At 38.7% G+C, this 20,228-nt stretch overlaps 1 protein-coding gene across 5 annotated transcripts in view; it reads right to left on the bottom strand.

Moving 5' to 3' along the window:
- Positions 1–20,228, bottom strand: part of OXNAD1 (oxidoreductase NAD binding domain containing 1) — a 66,155-nt gene that overhangs the window by 15,327 nt on the left and 30,600 nt on the right. For all 5 annotated transcript variants that reach the window (XM_070730107.1, XM_070730108.1, XM_070730110.1 and 2 more), the window contains one exon: positions 5,571–5,712. In XM_070730107.1, coding sequence (XP_070586208.1) covers positions 5,571–5,712 — 142 coding nt within the window. The remainder of the gene's footprint in view (positions 1–5,570; positions 5,713–20,228) is intronic.

Raw genomic sequence — 20,228 nt, 5'->3', positions numbered from 1 at the left:
CCTTAGGAATCAATGTAAAGGTGAATAATGTATGCAAACCCATCAGGAAAGAAATAAAAGCTCAGAATTTGGGTGGGAAAAAAGAATGTAGCAGCAAGCAAGGGGCATTTTGAAGAGAGATCGGGCACAGAACATAGCAGCAAGCAAGGGGCATTTTGAAGCGAGTCCGAGGAGCTCTCCGCAGCCGCCCAATCTCTGCTACGTCTGATCTCTTGCCTGCTGCTACGTTCTCTGTCCGATCTCTCTACAAAATGCCCCTTACTTGCTGCTGAGAGCAGCAGCTGAGAGAAGCAAGGGTTCGTAAGTTTAAAATGGTTTATGAGAAGAGGCAAAAAAAATGTGAACACCCGGTTCGTATCTCGAAAAGTTCGTATGTAGAGGCGTTCATAGAGTAAGTAGAGGTACCGCTGTAGTTGCAAAATAGTCCAGGAATGGGTTGCTACAGTCTGATCTGCCCAGTTACTGAGTCTATGTTTTTTCAGTCATTTCTCCTTGCCTCTCTGTTCATGCTCCCATTTCCAACTCAATCAGATCTGAAATAGTCATCTTTGCAGTTTCATTTGTAGCAAAACCATTCCTGGACATCCGGATTTCTGGATTCAGATTTATTCTTTTCAGTTTAGCTGCTCCAAATTTATCCTATTAATTAGGGGGGGAAAAATTTAAGAGACAATTCAAGCCAACAAGCCCTTTGTACGTTTCGACAGTGGTTGGCTTGTTGCCACTGCGTCCTGCCAATTCCAGCTCCTGGGACTGTGAGTGTCCATTCGGATTGTTCCCAGCAGCTTGCTATCTCTGTAGCCATAGCCTTTCTTCCAGCCGCTCGATTGGTCAAGCCTCGGTGGCCATTTTGAAAGCATTCACGTTCGAAGGAGGCTTTTATTCCACAGTGCCATCCCATTGCCTTTGATCCATTGGCAACTCCACTAGCACTATTTCATTGTTACACAGGTGCCTGGGGAACCTCTGAAAATTCCTTGGTCCTAGATTCAGAGTCGGGCATGTGCAGGCACTAAGTGAGACACCGTTCTACTTAGTATGGTTGCTTTCCTCTGGCTTCTCCTTACAATGGAGATTGCATTTTTGACAACCAGTAAAGCCGCTTGTTAAGTCCTCTGAAGTGCCTTATTACCTGGCCCTCTTCTCATGCCTTATTCAAGGCTGTGACAGCCATTTGGAAAGCCTTGAGCAGTCATATTGTGCCCATGCTTTTTCTCAAGGCTGTAGTGGCCATTTTAACAGCTTCGAGCAGCCATTTAGCACACTTCCTCATACACTGGCCTTTACCTTTACTAGCTTTTGGACGACAATTCTAACAGAGTCTCGTGTATGGTTCTCGGCTCTCCTCCTCTCAGGCCCAGCCCAACAGATTCACTGGAATTTATTATTATTGTGGCCTTTCTGTGCAGAGCTGCCCAGCCCTTCCTCGGCCTAAGCCTCTCAGGCGCATAGCCAGGCGCATCCTAGTTTCATTAGACTTTCACCTTTCGGCTCCAGCCTTCAGCCGTTGATCATCATGTGGTTGCTCAGGTTTGGACAAGCCCTCCTAATGGCCTCCTAATCTGACTCACCAGTCTGACTCAACAGAATAGCTGGGCTGTGATGATAAACATTGTTGCCAGGATGGATCAGGGGTCCCTGGGGACTGACCAGATTGGAGCCACCCAGAGACCAGAAAAATGCAGCAAGGCCCTGTTGTACATCGACTGCCATCAGAACGTGTAGGTTGGCTGGGTCAAAGGAGACTGGTGCTACCAGGCCTGGGGCCCTTGACATAGAAGGTAGGGCTTGAGTCCCAGAATCAAGGGAAACCTCAGGGGCTGAAGGAATAATGGGCCTAGATAGGCTGGCTGATCCCCAAGGGTCTGCAGAACCTCTATACAATGCTGGATTGTCCAAAGACAAGAAGTCTCCTGATGGGCAAGAAGCCAGTTGGTCGGACTCTGGGATCCTTGAAGAGAAGCCTTTATCCAAGGGGACATGGCCCATGGCCTTGTTGCAAATTTTCTTCAGGAACCTTTTCCCTGCGATGCTCCACCCTCTCTGTGACCTTGGAGCTGCGGATGCTGTGAAGAGTCCTCCCCTAGATGACTGGAGGTACTGGGTTGATCGTCCTCTAGGGTCAGGCAGTTGTTTTTGTGTCACTGCTTGTCCCTAGGAACCTCTCATTGCCATGTTTATTGAGGCCCGACAAGCAGCAGGAGATATTGACCGTTGAAAGGAGGCACAAAATATCCACTGCAACTGTCCTTTTGAGAAATTACAGCTGGAGGGAAGCCAACCAGGGAAGGCCCTGAGAGGTCCAGGCACCTGAGGCTGGCAGGAGACATGAGGCTAAAAGCCACTTCTGGGCCAGGAAACTAGATGAAGCCACTCGAGCTAAAGCTCTAGCAACATGTCCAAGTCTCTTGGCAAACTGCCAAAGCCAGGTGAGAATAGTGTTCCACTCAGCTGCCCCCAGCAATCGGCACTAACGATGAAGGGGGCTACACGAGCGTGACAGGTGCTCCAGCACCTGTCTCAAGCTCCTCAGCTGACAGCCAAAATGGGTGGGAATGAAATATCCACCCCGTTAACGGCGATGGAACGTGGGGGGGGGGGGGGGGGGACAATCAGGCAAAGCACACCGACCTGAATAAAGAAAAGCCATCACAGAAGGTTGGGAGGCCAGACTGTAAGGCCACCCCTTCCCTATCTATCCAAGTTGCTCTGGTCAGAGTAAACTTCTTGCACTAAAGATGGGCCGGGCAGGCCTATACAGCTGGTATGCAAGGGCTTGGATGTACTGCTATAGCAGGAGCTGAAGCTCAACTGCCAAAATGCCAAAAAGCACCTCGTATGTCAGAGGGCCTGGGAAGACATACACAAAGTGTCCATATTCAAGCCAAGGAAGGTAGAAACCAGTATTTAGGAAGGGAGAACTGAGTAGCCACATCTCTCCAGTCTGAGGACTGGGTCAAAGCTGGATCCTAGGATCTGGCAAAAATAACAGACTCAGTCCTCATTCTGAGTGGACAAGGAAAACCCATACTGAATGCTGGCTCCACCCACGATGGAGAATGGCTTATATTTGTCTCATCATTTCTAAATACTTTCTCTACTTCTGTTAAAAGGAATAGGCTTGTAATTTCTCCACATGAGATCACCCAGACACTTGGCATAAAAAAACCTTAATGATAAATAGCAGTTTTAACATTGGATAATGCTTTAAACTGCTTATTATGATACTATGAATTTAGTTTAAAATATTAAAGCAGGAAGAAAAGTCATAGGAAATGACTCTGAGACAGATAATTATGAGGTTACATTTTTGAAGTTCCCTAATTAGCAGCAGAGATGTGATAGAAAATATCCACCGGGATTTTTCTATGACTGTGTGGTTGAGCCATACTGGTTCTATATATTTTCAGAATGCCTTTTAAAGTCAATTATTTCATTGACATTTGAATGGTGCATGACAGTAACGTATTTAAGAACAGTAGGACTACTTTTTATGGGCATATGATAATGGATGGATTAAGAGCAACCTTAATCTGTATTATTGTTTACTGTATTTATTGTTGTTGTGAGCTGCCTCAAGTCTTCAGAGAGGGGCGGAATACAAATCTAATAAACGAAACGAAACGAAACCTGGGAAATGAAGAGAGACAATGAAGAAAATTGCTCAAGTGATAAAATTACATTTATTTTACACTGACCTACCAGTCAACGAAAACAGAAGAAAAGCATATTATTCATAACATAGCACATATAAGGGTCCCGTCCACCTTGCTTATTTTTTACAGAATTATCTTTTATAAACCATAGTTCAGTAGTAAAAATGTTTAAAGGGGTAAACAATCTATGAGCTCTTTTTCAACGGTCAGCAGTTTTTCTAGAGCAAAAAGGTAAGTTTTAACACCTAAAAAGTGAACCTATTTTTTTCATATGGGTCATACGCCAATATATCAGACAAGGTACAGTAATACCTCATGATACGAACTTAATTGGTGCAAGAAGGAGGTTCGTAAGACGAAAGGTTCGTAAGACGAAACATTGTTTCCCATAGGAAACAATGTAAAGTCAATTAATCCGTGCAACCAAAAAACCCCCCGCAAAAAACCGGCTTTCGGCGACTGCTGGGAAGCCGCGCGGCTGTTTTAAAAGGTGACAGCCGGCCTGGGGGGCTTCCCAGCACCCCCCCGAACCCGGGTTCGGGGTTTGGGGGGGTGCTGGGAAGCCCCCCAGGCCGGCTGCGACCTTTTAAAACAGCCGCGCCGCTTCGCAGCTGTCTCCCGAAGCCGAACGCGGAAGTTCGGCTTTAGCGTTCGGCTTCGGGAGACAGCTGCAAAGTGGCGCGGGTGTTTTAAAAGGTCGCAGCTGGCCTGGGAGGCTTGCCAGCACCCCCCCGAACCCCAAATCCGGGTTCGGGGGGTGCTGGCAAGCCCCCCAGGCCGGCTGCTACCTTTTAAAACAGCTGCGCCGCTTCGCAGCTGTCTCCCGAAGCCGAACGCGGAAGTTCGGCTTTAGCGTTCGGCTTCGGGAGACAGCTGCGAAGCGGCGCGGGTGTTTTAAAAGGTCACAGCCGGCCTGGGGGGCTTGCCAGCACCCCCCCGAACCCGGGTTTAGCATTCGGCTTTAGCGTTTGGCTTTAGCATTCGGCTTCGGGAGACAGCTGGGAAGCGGCGCGGGTGTTTTAAAAGGTCGCAGCTGGCCTGGGGGGCTTCCCAGCAACCTCCCGAACTGAACAAAATTTTGCCTCTTCTTATGAACTTTGTTCGAGTTACGAACCGGCGTTCGGGAGGCTTCTGGGAAGCCCCGCCGCCCGGCTGTTACCTTTTAAAACAGCCGCACGGCTTCCCAGCAGTCTCCGAACGCCGGTTCATAACTCGAAAAAAGTTCGTAAGAAGAGGCAAAATTTTTCTGAACCCCGGGTTCGTATCACAAGTTGTTCGTAAGACGAGGGGTTCGTATCTTGAGGTACCACTGTATTTTATATATAGGAATTTATGTGATAACTATTGCATTGTTAGATAAACAAGATCTTTGCTATTTAAGCATTGGTCAACGAGCCTCCTTTCTGGCATCTTTGTGTTCTAGCAACATCACAAAAATTAAGTCTATAGTCAAAGATATTCTTTCTTCTGTTATCACCTCATACTCGCTCATTTTTAGAATGGAAATTAGTCTAATTTTGTATTAGTTAATTTTTGCCATTTTACTGTGCTTTTTGAAATATCCCATTTGCCACTACACATAGATAATAAGAGAAGACATGTATAGGAAGACCATGTACTGGCAAAGATTATATATTTGTGAGTGAAAAACAGGTCAAACCAAATGATATACCTTAGTTAAACACAGATTGTGCTACCTGTTGATAAAATGTTGCATTTATACAAATTTAAAGTTTTATGAAGAGCAATGTATAGAGCAATTTTTTGTCTTGTAGCATGTAAAAAATAAGACAATTCAAAGTAATAATGCTGAATTACATATAAAGCTACAATAAAGTTCCTAGTAATAAAGATGTAAAAATAAATGCAAATAACATAAAGCTAAAATTATTAGGAGCTTTTAGTTATAAATACCTGAGTATGAATCCAGTGAGCAGGTGGGTGTGTTGTATGCTGTACTGCAAGTTCTAATATTCCCTCTTCTTCCAACATACGAGGACTGGAACATATTGAGAATCCACCAACAACAGGAACTCCAGGAATAAAGAAATCCACCCTACAAGAAAATAGATTTCCATTTAATTCCTTCTATGCAATATCTTCTTTTTTACTATTCAAAACTTCTGACAAGATTATTAAATGTGTAAAGTTTAATAATATATTAAGCATATAGATATTTATTAGAACCCTGCTATGTAAAGTTAATTAATTACATAGAACGTTACATTACTATTTCTATAGGCAAAGTTCAAGGAAACTCCCATAGAAGATATTTAGCTGGTAAAGCAACAATGGGTAAAATACCATTAAATACCAACAGAACAGATCAAATGTTAGTATTATTTTCAAAATCATAGTAGCAAAGTTCCTGCTGAAGTCCTTGAATATTCATTCAAGTAGTTCTTGACTTACAACCATAACTGAGCCTGGAATCTTGGTGGTTGCTAAGTGAGTTGTCACAAGACTCTTCATGTAACCAGTTTGTCAATGGTCACAATCCAAGCATTTCCGATTGCAGTTATTAAACAAATCCATGGATTGTAAAGTGGATGAAGTCATCAGAATCTGACCTCCATTTCTCTACCCTGCCACAGAGTAAAGCTCATCATTGAAAGAGTTCAGCTCCTTTTGGCAGGCAGCTCTTTCAGCAGCTCCTGGACATGAGGATGAGTCCTCTTGGCAGGCGGCAGCAACTTGTAACCTTCCCTACTACCTTCTCCCCCGAGCCTCTGGAGCCCCCAGCGACCTCACGGAAGCCCCGATGCCCAGTTGACTCTGCCCGGGAGCGCCAGAAGCCAGGAGGACTCCCCCGAGCCTCCAGAGCCCTCAGTGACCTTCTCAGACCCCCAATGCCCTGATGATTCCGCCCCAGAGAGTCAGACACCAGGAGGATTCCCCACCAACCCAAGGTAATCTCCCTGGAGCTCCCAACGCCCAACTGATTCCCCTCCCCCCTCATGAAACCCACTGGACCGTGCCAATAAAGCGAACTGGACCACGTGGCCCCAAGGGGAAACAAAGGAATATAGAACCCACAAGACCTCCAACTGGACTCTTGCAAACTCCAAGTGGACACTTTCATTACTGCAACTTCATCTGAACACCCAACACCAAAGATACTTTCTCAACACTGCAACCCCTAGGGAACATTAGAATACTCCAACACGAAAGAGACTTCTGACAACTGCAATTCCCTGTGGACATTTGATTACTCCAACACCAAGAGACTTTGAAATCTCCAAAACTAAGCGGACATCAAACACTCCAACACTCTTTTTCACTTACTTACACACACACACACAAATAACAACAAACACAACAAAACACACATACGCAAAGTGAACCAGACCAACCACACACATGGAAGAACAAGCAACAGAAGTTATCGTGATCTGCCAATCATGCTCAATGTACACTCTTCTACCCACTGACTTCCAAAATTTCAAATGCACCAAATGTAAACTGATCTATCTACTGGAAGACAAAATAGAAAAACTAGAACAGGAACTGAACACCATTAAACTTAACAACAGCAACAACAAACCTCAAAACACACAAAAAGAACAACCACAACCAGTACATAGAAATGACCATGCCACCTCCACATGAAACACTCCCTCAGAAGACAAAAACAGCTGGACACATGTCACCCACAGAAAAAAGTATAAAACTAGCACAAAACCTACGACAAAAGCAATTCACCCACAATCAATTCCACTAACTACAAGCAATCACTAGCATGGACTCCCAATAGAAGAAAACAAACAGGCGCTGATGAAGATGATGATGATGAACTAAAACCCCCAACAAAACAACACTACCAAGTACCACCATGACAAAAAAGAACACTCCAAACACCCCCAACCAAAAGAAAAAAAGGAGAGTGCTTGTAATTGGGGACTCAATTCTCAGGTGAACTGAACCTGCCATTTGCAGGCCGTATAATCAATCCAGGGAAGTATGCTGCCTCCCTGGAGCCAAAATTTCTGACATAACAGAAAAAATAACCAAGATCATAAAACCCACAGACTATTACCCCCTAATAATATTCCATGTGGGAACAAACGACACAGGAAAAGACCTAAAAGCAACAATGAGGGACTATGACCAACTGGGCAACAAAGCCAAAGACATGGGTGCACAGGTAGTTTTTTCGTCCATACTACCTACAAGAGGACGGCACCCAACAAGAGAACGAAAGATTCTGCAGCTGAACCACTGGCTAAAAGGTTGGTGTCACCAAAGAAACTTTGGATTTTTTGATCATGGACTACACTTTCTCCAGGATGGGCTTCTAGCTAGGGACGGGTTACACCTCACTAAGACTGGGAAGAATATCCTTGGAAACCGTCTAGCCCAACTCATCAGAAGGGTTTTAAACTAACACCGTGTGCGGTGGGCAACCATATTCCAGAACCTAACACTAATCAGGGCCCCTCAGCAAGCAAGGTCAACAACAAACTAAAAAGGGAAGGGACACACAAACACCAACCAGAAGTCACACAGGGCCCTCCCAAAAACAGGCACAAAGAACTCAAGTGCACCAAGCCTAGGAAACAAACAGGGTGAACTAGAAATTCTAATCCATGAAGGCAAATACGATATAGTTGGAATCACCGAAACCTGGTGGAACGATGCACACAACTGGAATATACAGATTAAAGGATACAAACTATTTAAAAAAAAAGATCACACAAAAAAAGAGGTGGAGTTGCACTGTACATAAAAGACCACTACAACATCACTGAGTTACAAGCTACATAAGAAGAAAACCTTCTAGAAAGCTTATGGGTCAATATCAAATAAGAAAAAAAGTGCAACACAGCAATTGGTGTGTACTACAGACCACCAAACCAAACAGAAACAATGGACAACCTTTTCAACAACCAATTGACACACATATGCAAGAAAAACAACACAGTAATAATGGGAGAGTTTAATTACCTGGACATAAATTGGAAAAATAATTCCGCACCAAGCAAAAAATCAAACAAATTTCTGACATGCCTTGCAGACAACATAGCCCAAAAAGTAGAGGAGGGAACTAGAGGGGCAGCCACACTGGACCTAATTCTCACAAACAGAGAAGTGATAGTAGGGGTCGAAACAGCTGGGTGAAAGTGACCACAACATCCTCAAATTCAATATAATATCAACACAACCAACTGGACCCAACAACACCATAATCCCAGATTTTTAAAAAGCAGACTTCAATAAACTTAGAGAAAACCTGAGACTGATCCCTTGGACAACAGTCCTAAAAGGCAAAACCACGCAATAAGCTTGGGAAATCTTAAAAACCACAATCACAAAAGCACAAAACAATGCTATCCCGATGAAAAAGAAACACCCAAAATCCAAAAAGAAACCAGTTTGGTTACACAAAGACCTAACAAACAAACTGAATGAAAAAAAAGACAGATACAAAAAATGGAAAGAAGGGCACATAACCAAGGCAGACTACCAAAAAACAGCCAGAATCTGCAAAGAAAAAATCAGGATAGCAAAAGCCCAGTACAAACTAAGCCTAGCAACAAAAGTCCAAGACAATAAAAAAAGCTTCTTCCAACATATAAACACCCCCCCAAAAAATCAAGGAAGCAGTCAGTCCACTTAAAAGAGTAGACAGCACAGAAGTAACAGACAATAAAGAGAAAGCAGAACTGCTCAATACCTTTTTCACATCTGTTTTCACCCACAAAGAAACAACAAAACAATGAGCTTGTATCACAGCTGCAGAAATCAAAACTGGAACAAATCACTACTTTAATAAAAATACAGTAAGAAACCACCTATTGGAACTCAATGAATACAAATCACCAGGACCAGATGGACTGCACCCCAGAGTCCTAAAGGAGCTTGCTGATGTCATCACTGAATCTCGGTATCACATCTTTCAAAAATCCTGGATAACAGGAGACCTACCAGATGATTGAAAACGAGTGGTCCCTATTTACAAAAAAGGCAAAAAAACAGACCCAGGAAACTACAGACCAATCAGCCTAACGTCTATTCCTGGGAAAATATTAGAAAAGATAATCAAGAAACAGATCTGTCAACACCTTGAATCAAACAACGTAATAACCACCAGCCAACATGGATTAGTCAGAAACAAATCATGCCAAACCAACCTCATTTCATTCTTCGACACTGTGACCAAATCAATTGAGCAGAGAAACGCAGTGGACATAATATACCTAGACTTTAGCAAAGCATTCGACAAGGTGGACCACAACCTTCTACTCTCCAAAGTAAAGAAGAATGGGATTGACAGTAACACAACAAGATGGATTGAAAACTGGCTGACCAATCACACCCAGCTAGTAGCCCTCAATGGGACTAAGTCCACATGGATAGAGGTAGGCAGCGGAGTACCACAGGGATCAGTCCTAGGCCCAGTACTCTTTAACATATTTATCAACGTCCTAGACGAGGGAATAAATTAAATTTGCTGATGACACCAAGCTGGTGGGATTGGCAACACCCCAGAGTATAGGCACAGGACACAGAAATATCTAGACAGACTTGTACATTGGGCCGAAACCAACAAAATGAAGTTCAATGTAGAGAAAAGTAAAATCCTGCACCTAGGCAAAAAACCCCCAAAACATCCATACAAACTAGGTGAAACCACACTCACCATAAGTGACTGTGAAAGGGATCTTGGAGTCTTGGTGGATAACTAGCTAAACATGGGCCAGCAATGTGCAGCAGTGGCTAAAAAAGCCAACACAATCCTAAGCTGCATGAACAGGGGGATACACTCCAAAACCAGAGAGGTAATAATACCACTCTATAAGGCCCTAGTCAGACCGCACCTAGAGTATTGTATCCAGTTCTGGTCACCACACTTCAAAAGAGATATAGAGACTCTGGAAAGGGTGAAGAAAAGAGCAACTAAAATAATAAAAGGATTAGGGACCAGGCCATGCGAGGAAAGGTTGCTGGAACTGGGCATGGATAGTGTAGTAAAAAGAAGGGCTAGGGGGGACATGATAGCTGTATACAGGTATTTAAGGGGTTGCCACGGAGGGGAGGGGGGGTCACACTATTTTCCAGGGCACCAGAGGGCCGGACGAAGAACAACAGTTGGAAGCTGACCAAGGAAAGATTCAACCTGGAGATAAGGAAGAACTTCCTGATGGTGAGAGCGATCAACCAGTGGAACGGCCTGCTAGTGGAAGTTGTGAACTCCCCAACTTTGGACATTTTCAAGAGGAGATTGGACTGCCATTTGGCTGGGGTGCTGTAGGATTTCCTGCTTAAGCAGGGGGTTGGACTCGATGGCCTGTAAGGTCCCTTTCAACTCTAATAATAAACAAACAAACAAACAAACAAATAAATAAATAAATTCCCTACTACCTTCTCCATTGACATTCTGAGGAAGTCAGCAGAGAAGATTGCAAAGATGGAAATCATATGATTGTGGAGTACTTGGCAACCAGTTTTAAGTGTGAACAGATCAAGTACCTTGATCACACTCAAGTGATTCGGGTTGGGGGTGGGGAATGACAGCATAACATTTATCCATGGCTGGAAGTGCTCTACAGAGCGTAAAGCATCCTTTTCGAGCCACTGTTATTCAGATAGATATTAACCACGTGGTCATAAGATAAGAATTGCCGGCAGGTAGGTTTGGATGCTGAGAGGCCCAATTAAACTTTTTCCTTCTGAAATTACTGTTGGGGGAATAACAAACATAACTCACTAACTGATAAAAAAATTTCCATAACAGAAAACTCTAAACAAAATCTTCAATTGACTTATGGAGTAAAGAGTAAATGTCTGGATCTTATTAATTTACTATACACATATCTCTGCTTTTAGTCAATGCAATCAAAGCAGTTTACAATTTTTAACATATAAGTAAATAGCTTTATACATAATATAAAAAAAGAAACAAAGTCAGAGGGTTAAAATTAAGTTTTTTATTGTAAATATAAAATTGTAATTGAGTCATAATGGTATATATAATGGTTAAAAGATAATTTCATCAGCAATGCCACAAAACTTGTACCGGTAGCACATTCTTTATATGTGAAGTTTCATTTCAAGAATATTATGTTATCATCCAATCTATTTTTACCTGAATCACTTTACAAATCGATAGTTTTCATCTACCAGAGATATATTTGCCTGGCATTTTCAAAAGTTCAGTTCTAATTTTGTCAACATTGGTAAATTTAATCCAGTTTTTAAACCAGTTTTTAAAAATAATATTTAAAGAAAAAGTACTTTAAATTATGTGCAATTATTTATTTGTATTTTATTAACACATTTATAATCCCTATAGATTAATCCGTGCAAGCTGCATTATAGTGCCCTCTAGTGAGGAATGAATCTGCCAGTTAAATGTTGTAAAACCAAATTACAAACATGTAATTTCAGTGGTTTAATTTTAGTGGTTTAATTATTATACAACATTATAATCTATATGTATAAAGTTCAAATTTAGTACAAAGTTAATCTGTCTTCTTTTGATAAAAATGCCTTGTTTTACAAACTTGTAAGCCAATCAGAAACCTTGGTACCATTTATCTCAATCTGATACCATTTATCTTTGAATATATTGTTTCCTTTAATACTTGAAACATTGTGGAACCTAATGAAAAACTATAATTAACACAGATTTGTTTACAGAAGAAATCATTATATTGCTACTGGCATTTGGAAGTAGAAAAAAGACTATATGGGATACGTTTAATGCTTTATACATATAGATTATAATGTTGTATAATAATTAAACCACTAAAATTTTAAAAAATGAATTCAATCTGAAAAATGCAGCATATTGGATAATGTAATATCAAAAAAATGTATTTATGAATCATTAATGCAGCCCAGGATCATAAATCAAAAGTCCATTTGAAATATCATTGTGGCCTGAAATTTATTTATTTTTAAAAATGCATTTATTTATTTATACAATGTATTAGCTGCCCATTTTACCATGGGGAAACTCTGGGCGGTTTACAGTTACATCTAAATTAAAATATAAAAAATTAAAATCAAATGACAAAAAAGTATATGTTCCTGAGAATTTTCCAGGAAGGCAGAATTTGATAAAATTCTTATTCTGTACAATAAACCATGAGTTCTACATGTGCACAGGGATAAGAGTAAAATCAGTACAAAATAGCAATAAAAATGCAGTTCTTTGTAAATAAAACAACTTGGAGATAAAGTTATTAGAATCTAGGTTTTTTAGGGGAGGTGGACAAGAGGATTTTTTGAAAGATCTTTACTTCAATGAAGTAACAAACACAGAGGGGAATAACTGGAATTTTGAGCTGCTATACTACCTGAAGTAAGTGCTTGGTTTCCCAGGGATCTATGACTGTTCGCCTCATCTATTTGGCTGTGCCTGTTTGATCCCCAGGCTTCCGCTCTCAACCATTTGGGTGCTGCCTTTTCTCTTTGACCTATTTGTCAAACGGGCTCAAAACCCTATTCCCCTTGGCTTTTTGGATGCAGGGGACATTTTGCCGCCAGCCAATCAGAGAAGCAAGAATCCCACCCCCTTCTTCATTCCTTCCTTTCCATTCCCTTCACTTTGCCTGCATGTGTGTGTTTGAAAGCAGTCTTTTTAGGAGAAGGGTACGGGGTAGTCTTCCTCTCCGTTGCCTCGCCCCCCCCCCAGGTATGCAATTTGTGTGGGTGGGTGGGAATATCTCAACTCTTAAGAGTTACAATCTCCTTGTCTCCATCCTCCATTCCCACACTTTTCTTCTTCATTCATTCAAGGGAGAGAGAGAGAGATGGAGGGAGGGAGGCTACCCTCACCCATTTCCTCTCCTAAAAAGGCTGCTTCCAAATACACATGCGCAGGCAGAGTGGAGGAAAATGGAAAAGAAGGAATGAAGAAGGGGTGGGATTCTTGTTCCTCTGATTAGCTGGTGGCAAAGTATCCCCTACATCCAAAAGGCCAGGGTGAATGAGCTTCTGAGCTCATTCAGCAAATGGGCCAAGGAGAAAAGGCAGCGCCTGAATGGTTGGGGATGGAAACCTGAGGACCAAGCAGATGTGGCAAAGCGGAGAGGGCAAACAGTCCCATTTTGGGTTACCGGATACTTCTTTCTAATTGTGCATTTTTTGCATTTGGCTATAGTAAATTTTTGAATTCTAAAAAAAAAGAGCAAAGTAATAATAATAATAATAATAATAATAATAATAATAATTATTATTATTATTATTTATTAGATTTGTATGCCGCCCCTCTCCGAAGACTCGGGGCGGCTCACAAAATAATAAAGACAATATAACAGTGAAACAAATCTAATATTAAAAGAAAAAGATATATAAAACCCCAGCAATTAAAACCATACAACACATACATACCAAACATAAAATATAAAAGCCTGGGGGAGGTGTCTCAGTTTCCCCATGCTTGGCGATATAGGTGGGTCTTGAGTAATTTGCGAAAGACAAGGAGGGTGGGGGCTGTTCTAATCTCTGGGGGGAGTTGATTCCAGAGGGCCGGGGCTGCCACAGAGAAGGCTCTTCCCCTGGGGCCCGCCAAACAACATTGTTTGGCTGACGGGACCCAGAGAAAGCCAACTCTGTGGGACCTTATCGGCCGCTGGGATTCGTGCGGTAGAAGGCGGTTCCGGAGGTATTCTGGTCCAATGCCATGTAGGGCTTTAAAGGTCATTACCAACACTTTGAATTGTGACCGGAAACTGATCGGCAGCCAAAGTAAATCCAACAAGGCTGACATTTGCTCTTCCCCATGTTAGATACTCTGCAGAAAATGTTTCACTAATTACATATACCACTAACAACTAATATATTCTATACAAAAAGTTATAGGTATTTATAAAATTAAATGCATGTTATTTATATGCATTCATTCATAATTAAGCAGAACAAATGTGCTATATAAAACAGTCTATCAAGAGATTATGAACAGAAATATGATTAGAGAAGAAACAGATTCTATATATAATATATGCTAGAATATTTCCTAAACCTTCCAGAGATGTTTTTTTGTTTAAATGTTTCCCCCCAAATTTTACTTCCCACACTCCCCTTGGACATGGATTTTTGGCTCCATTAAAATGAGACCATGAAAAACTGTATTTCTGGGAGCAATCCTTATATGTTACATTCCTTATATCTAAATATTGACAGTGAAGGAATATTCATTAAAATATAAGACTGGAGGCAAAGTGACACAAGTTCTACTCCATTCTCCACTTAATGTCTTTGTGCTAGTCATTCTCTCTCAATCCACGTTACCTGACAGGATTGTTGTAAGGAAAAATAGGAAGGAGTCTTGTATTACCTGAGCTTCCAAGTGAAAGGCAGGATATAAATAGTGTCTTTGCACCAGTCATTCTTTCTCAATCCAAGTTACCCACAGGATTGTTGTAAGAAGTCTTATATTACCTGAACTTCCAAGTGAAAGGCAGGATATAAATAGTCCCCAGGGAGTTGGGTGTTATAATAAGTAAGTAAGTAAGTAAGTAAGTAAGTAAGCAAGCAAGCAAGCAAGCAAGCAAGCAAGTAAGTAAGTAAGTAAGTAAGTAAGTAAGTAAGTAAGTAAGTAAGTAAGTAAGTAAGTAAATAAGCAAGCAAGCAAGCAAGCAAGCAAGTAAACCACTTTTATTTTCATATATGGTGTCCTGTCTCATTATGGAGTTCAACAGAAACTGTCTAAATGTCAAAGCCAGTGATTTCATCACCTACATAACCAAATCCAAATGATACTATTTGCATATGTATGGATGAAATTTAATATGCATTTATTGGCTATAAAGTTCACTGATAAATTATATTTTTAAATAAATGAAAGATAATGTTTCAGAGTGACTATAGATCAGACTTTATCTTACTATTAGTATTATACATGCCCCTATTACATTTTCTGGCTTCTTTTTAAACTGTATTTTAGTTGTAAATATAGAAATATTTGAAAAAAAATGTACATATAAATGAAATTTTAAATTTCATAATATAACATTTAAATTGAAAATAAAATAAGTCACAGTACTTTTTAGTAAACATATAAGCAAAGAAATTAAGACAATTTCAGAATAAGTAGGCAGAAATATAATCTTTACAGTATCACAAATTACTGCTGAACGCACTGGAACTTTCTACAGTATAATAGAAACTGATGAAATTTTAACAAAGCATTAATTTGTAAAGCTAGATATTTCAGAAGGTAGGCATAACTGTATGTAGCTCCTCTGTGTGACAGAAATATTCATTGAGGGGGGGAGATGTACATGTTTGAAAGAAGAGGAGAACTTCAGCCATTCCATTGCAAATGTAAATCTATTAATCTTCCCTCCCCCTCCCCCAATCCCCCAGTTCTGTTTCTCAGTACTATTAATTTGATCTTAAGCAATCTTACTAGCTGCACTGGTGGAACTTTAGCATACCAAACAGAATTAGAATAATTTAAAAGGAAGAGAATGAAAAGTGTAATTATAATTAAAGAACCCAGTTTTCAGTATGTTGATTAGCAAAACATTTTTGAAGGGTAAATGTTTGCCTAAGAATCAATATGAACAAATTTAGTATGCATCTGTGCACACGTGTAAAGGGTGCTGTAAATTGCTCTACAAACATGAATTATTGCAATCAACATCTTGTTTTCTTGTTCTAAATGCAAAGACTGCAAAATTAATGCTACTAGTAATTCAAATTTACTTCTCTTTGAGACTAGGAAGAAAAGAAAAAGAAAGAAAAAAGAAAAAGAGAAACACCATTTATATTGTGTCGTTATCTAATTATAACAATGTCAATGTATATAGGAGGAAGGGTTATTAGAAATTTAAAATGTATTTCCTATTCAATTCATTTCTTTAATTTCTTTCATTATATCTATATATCATTTTAACTTTAACAAATCAAAATCAACATAAATCATATTATTCCATTGTTTTTTTCTCTTTTTTTACAAAAGGTATATTCCATTAGAAAAATCAATATAATATTATTCTTCCCTAATCTAGGTATTTTCCACTGCCGTTTTTAGTGTGATAGTCTTCCCTAATCTATAAATTTCACTGCCAATCCCAGTGTAATTATTTTCCCCAATGTATTAGATTGTCATATCAGTGCAATAATCTTCCCTATTCTAATTGCTTTCATTGCTAAATGCAGTGCAATAATCTTTCCTAATCTATATATTATCCCTAATTCTATATATCTTCCACTATCCAACTCAGTCTGATAATCTTTCATAATCTATTCAATTTAGCTCTTCCTTGTTTCATCTGTCTTTCCTTATAGTATCTAACCTAATTGATATTAATTATTATCCCATATTAATCCTACTCGTAATGTTATATCTCTCTCTTCCCTAGTATCTCATTCCATTACAGATGAAGTTTGATCTTTTAAAACTTACTTGCCAGATGGATTGATGACATAAAGTAAAAGCAAAAAATAATAAGAAAAGTAGTGACCAGACTGAAAAATTTGATATAAAATTGTACCTAAATTTTTGAGAGAAAACATTCAGATCTTGAAAAGATTCGTATGATTAAAATAACAAACCACAATTTTCTTGAATATGTGGACAAGAAAAAAAATCATTCTATTTTTCAAATATTATATCATTATACAGTATTCTACAAGGCAGGATATATTGAGTCTATCAAGATTTTATCCTTACAGAAACACTCTGATGTAGTTTAAACTGAGTAATAATCAATGGCAAAATCACAAATAAGTTCCATGATTAAATCTTCTTTACTTATTTCTAATCAATATCCTATTCAAGTCAGATTACTAGAGACTGTAATTCATTTTAGAAAGCTTTTTTGGAAATCCTTTAGTTTCAAGTGATATTTCATATGCACATGTTGTTGTTTCTCAATGATACTCACTTACAAATAGCTATATAGTTTTTGACCATTTCTGTTTGCGCAAATAAAACAGAATTCTCTCTGTAGAGTAGGAAAGGTTTAAGGAATGTTTATGTACAACCATTTCAAAAGAGATACAAGGCTAAACAACATGTGAGGAAATTACTGACAGGCCCGGAAGAAAAAGCAATATCAAAAATATATAAATATTTGATGGAATATGAAAGACCAGAGGAGATAGTTAAAGGTACAATGATTGCTTGGGCGAAGAACTTTGGCCATAATATATATAGAGAGGAATGGGAACAAATTTGGAAGAGAAATATTAAATTAACAAAATCCACAACATACAAAGAAAACCAATATAAAATGTTATACTGTTGGCATCTCCCGCCCAAAAGACAAGCCAAAATGCATAAAAATTACAGCCCAATGTGTTGGAAATGTAATAAGACCCAAGGCACCTTCTTTCATCTATGGTGGCTATGTCCAGAGAGAAGAAAATGGAAAAAAATAAAAACTTGGTTGTGTCAAATAACAAACACAAAATTAGAATATACACTAGAGTTTTTTCTACTGGCCATTATGAGAGGGTCTTATTCTAAAAATGTAAAATATTTAAGGTTGCATATAACAGCAGCAGCAAGGATTGTATTTGCACAGAACTGAAAAAACCCGCAAATACCTGAAGACAACGAGATCATCAAGAAAATATACGACTGCGCAGAGATGGACAGATTGACGATGGAACTTAATAATAAAAAAGATTCGGACTACTATGAAATCTGGACAAAATGGTACCAATGGACAAAAAAAGGAACTCAAACTAAACATTGAAATAAAAAATCAAGAAATCTAAAAGCAATCAAAATATAATGTTGATAGAAATGTATATATAATATATGTATATGGATTCACCTGTAAATATGATTGTGTATTGTTTTTTAAAATGGAAAAAAATTAATAAATGCATTTAAAATTAAAAAAATAAATTACTGTAATTGAAATATATTCTATTCATTTTTTAAAAAACTTTATTTAAATACATACATACACAAAACAACACAAAGACATTTAAAGAACAAACAGTACTTGGACGGAATTACAGCATATCCTATAGAAAAAACGGTTCCAACTATGTTAACATTCTATTATAGCTCTGTTAAATTAATTATATACACCAGCTTTGGGAAAAATATACATATTAAATCATAAGAGTCATCTTATACCTTTATATTAACAATAAAGTCTGTTACCAGGCAGAAACTTTGTCAATTAAATATTATTCTATTGTACATTAATTACGATATTTTCCCTAACCACCAGTAAAACCTCTCCCAACATTTCCAAAAATCAGATTCTTTATTTTTAATTTCTAACGTTAACTTATCCATTTCCGTGCAAGCTGTAATCATTTCTATGATCTCTTCCTCCTGAGGTATTGCTTCATACTTCCAATATTGGGCATATATTAAACTAGCCGCCGTAGTTATGTGGATAACCAAGTATACCTGATGTTTTTCTAGTTTTTGATAAAATATTCCCAAGAAAAACCCTTCTGGTTTTTTTTCTATTTTGGTGCCAAGAATTTCTTCCAACCAATTTGTAATTACATTCCAGAAAAACTTTGCTTTTTCGCACTTCCACCACAGGTGGTAATAAGAGCCAATTTCTCCTTTGCATTTCCAACATATTGATGTACATTTTTGGTCAATTCTAGCTAATTGAACAGGGGTTATGTGCCATCTATAATACATTTTGAACCAGTTTTCTTTATAGGATGTGGCTAGTGTCATTTTTAAATTTCGTTCCCATGATTGTTGCCAAATATCAAATTCTATATTATATCCAAAATTTTGTTCCCATTTTTTCATATTTGTCTTTATTTTTCCCTTTTCCTTATCCTGAGATAATAGGTGGCAACATATTTCCTGAATTGATTTTTCCTGAGATCCTAAAAGTAATTTATCGAATATATTTTCTTTCTCAATTCCTAAATCTCTCTTATCCTTATCATATTTAGATTTAACTTGTAAATATTCCCATCATTCTAGTTTAATTCCTTCATTTTTTTAGCTCTGCTCTTATTTTAATATTCCCATCGTCTTTAGCTATGTGTTTATATGTGACTATTTTACCTAGTTTTGTAAGATTTGGGTGAATGTAGGCTTCAAGGGATGAAAACCAATTCGGGATACCTCTATATTCTTGACTTTTGATTTTTTGCCAAACACTCAATAGCGAATTTCTGATATAGTGATTTGTAAAATATTTGTTTTTGATTTTTCTTGCCACAAAAATGAATGCCAACCGGAATGTAAATCATGGCCTTCTAAATTTAATAATCTGGTGTTATCCAACTGGATCCAATCTTTAATCCACGTTAAGATAGATGTGTTATAATATTCTTTCCAAACTGATAAACTAAGACCACCCTCTTATTTTAACATTTGTAGGTATTTAAGCTGAATTCTTGGTTTTTTGTGTTGCCAAATAAATTTGCTAACAAGTTTGTTCAGGTTAGTGAAGTAGTCTTGTTTAAGTTTTATGGGGATGGTCTGAAATAGAAAGAGGATCTTTGGTACTATATTCATTTTAACTGTAGCAATTCTTCCCATAAAGGAGAGTTGGAGTTTTCCCCATTTGTCTAGATCTTTTTAAATTTTCTCAGTCAATTTATCATAATTATCACATTTTGCAGTCAGAGTGATCCCTAAATATTTTTTCTTTTTTGTTATTTGGATGTTTAACC

The sequence above is a fragment of the Erythrolamprus reginae genome, chromosome Z, assembly GCF_031021105.1.
Source record: "Erythrolamprus reginae isolate rEryReg1 chromosome Z, rEryReg1.hap1, whole genome shotgun sequence".
NCBI classification, from domain to species: domain Eukaryota; kingdom Metazoa; phylum Chordata; class Lepidosauria; order Squamata; family Dipsadidae; genus Erythrolamprus; species Erythrolamprus reginae.
Note: the sequence above shows the minus strand (reverse complement) of the source record. Positions and strands in the feature narration are given on the sequence as shown.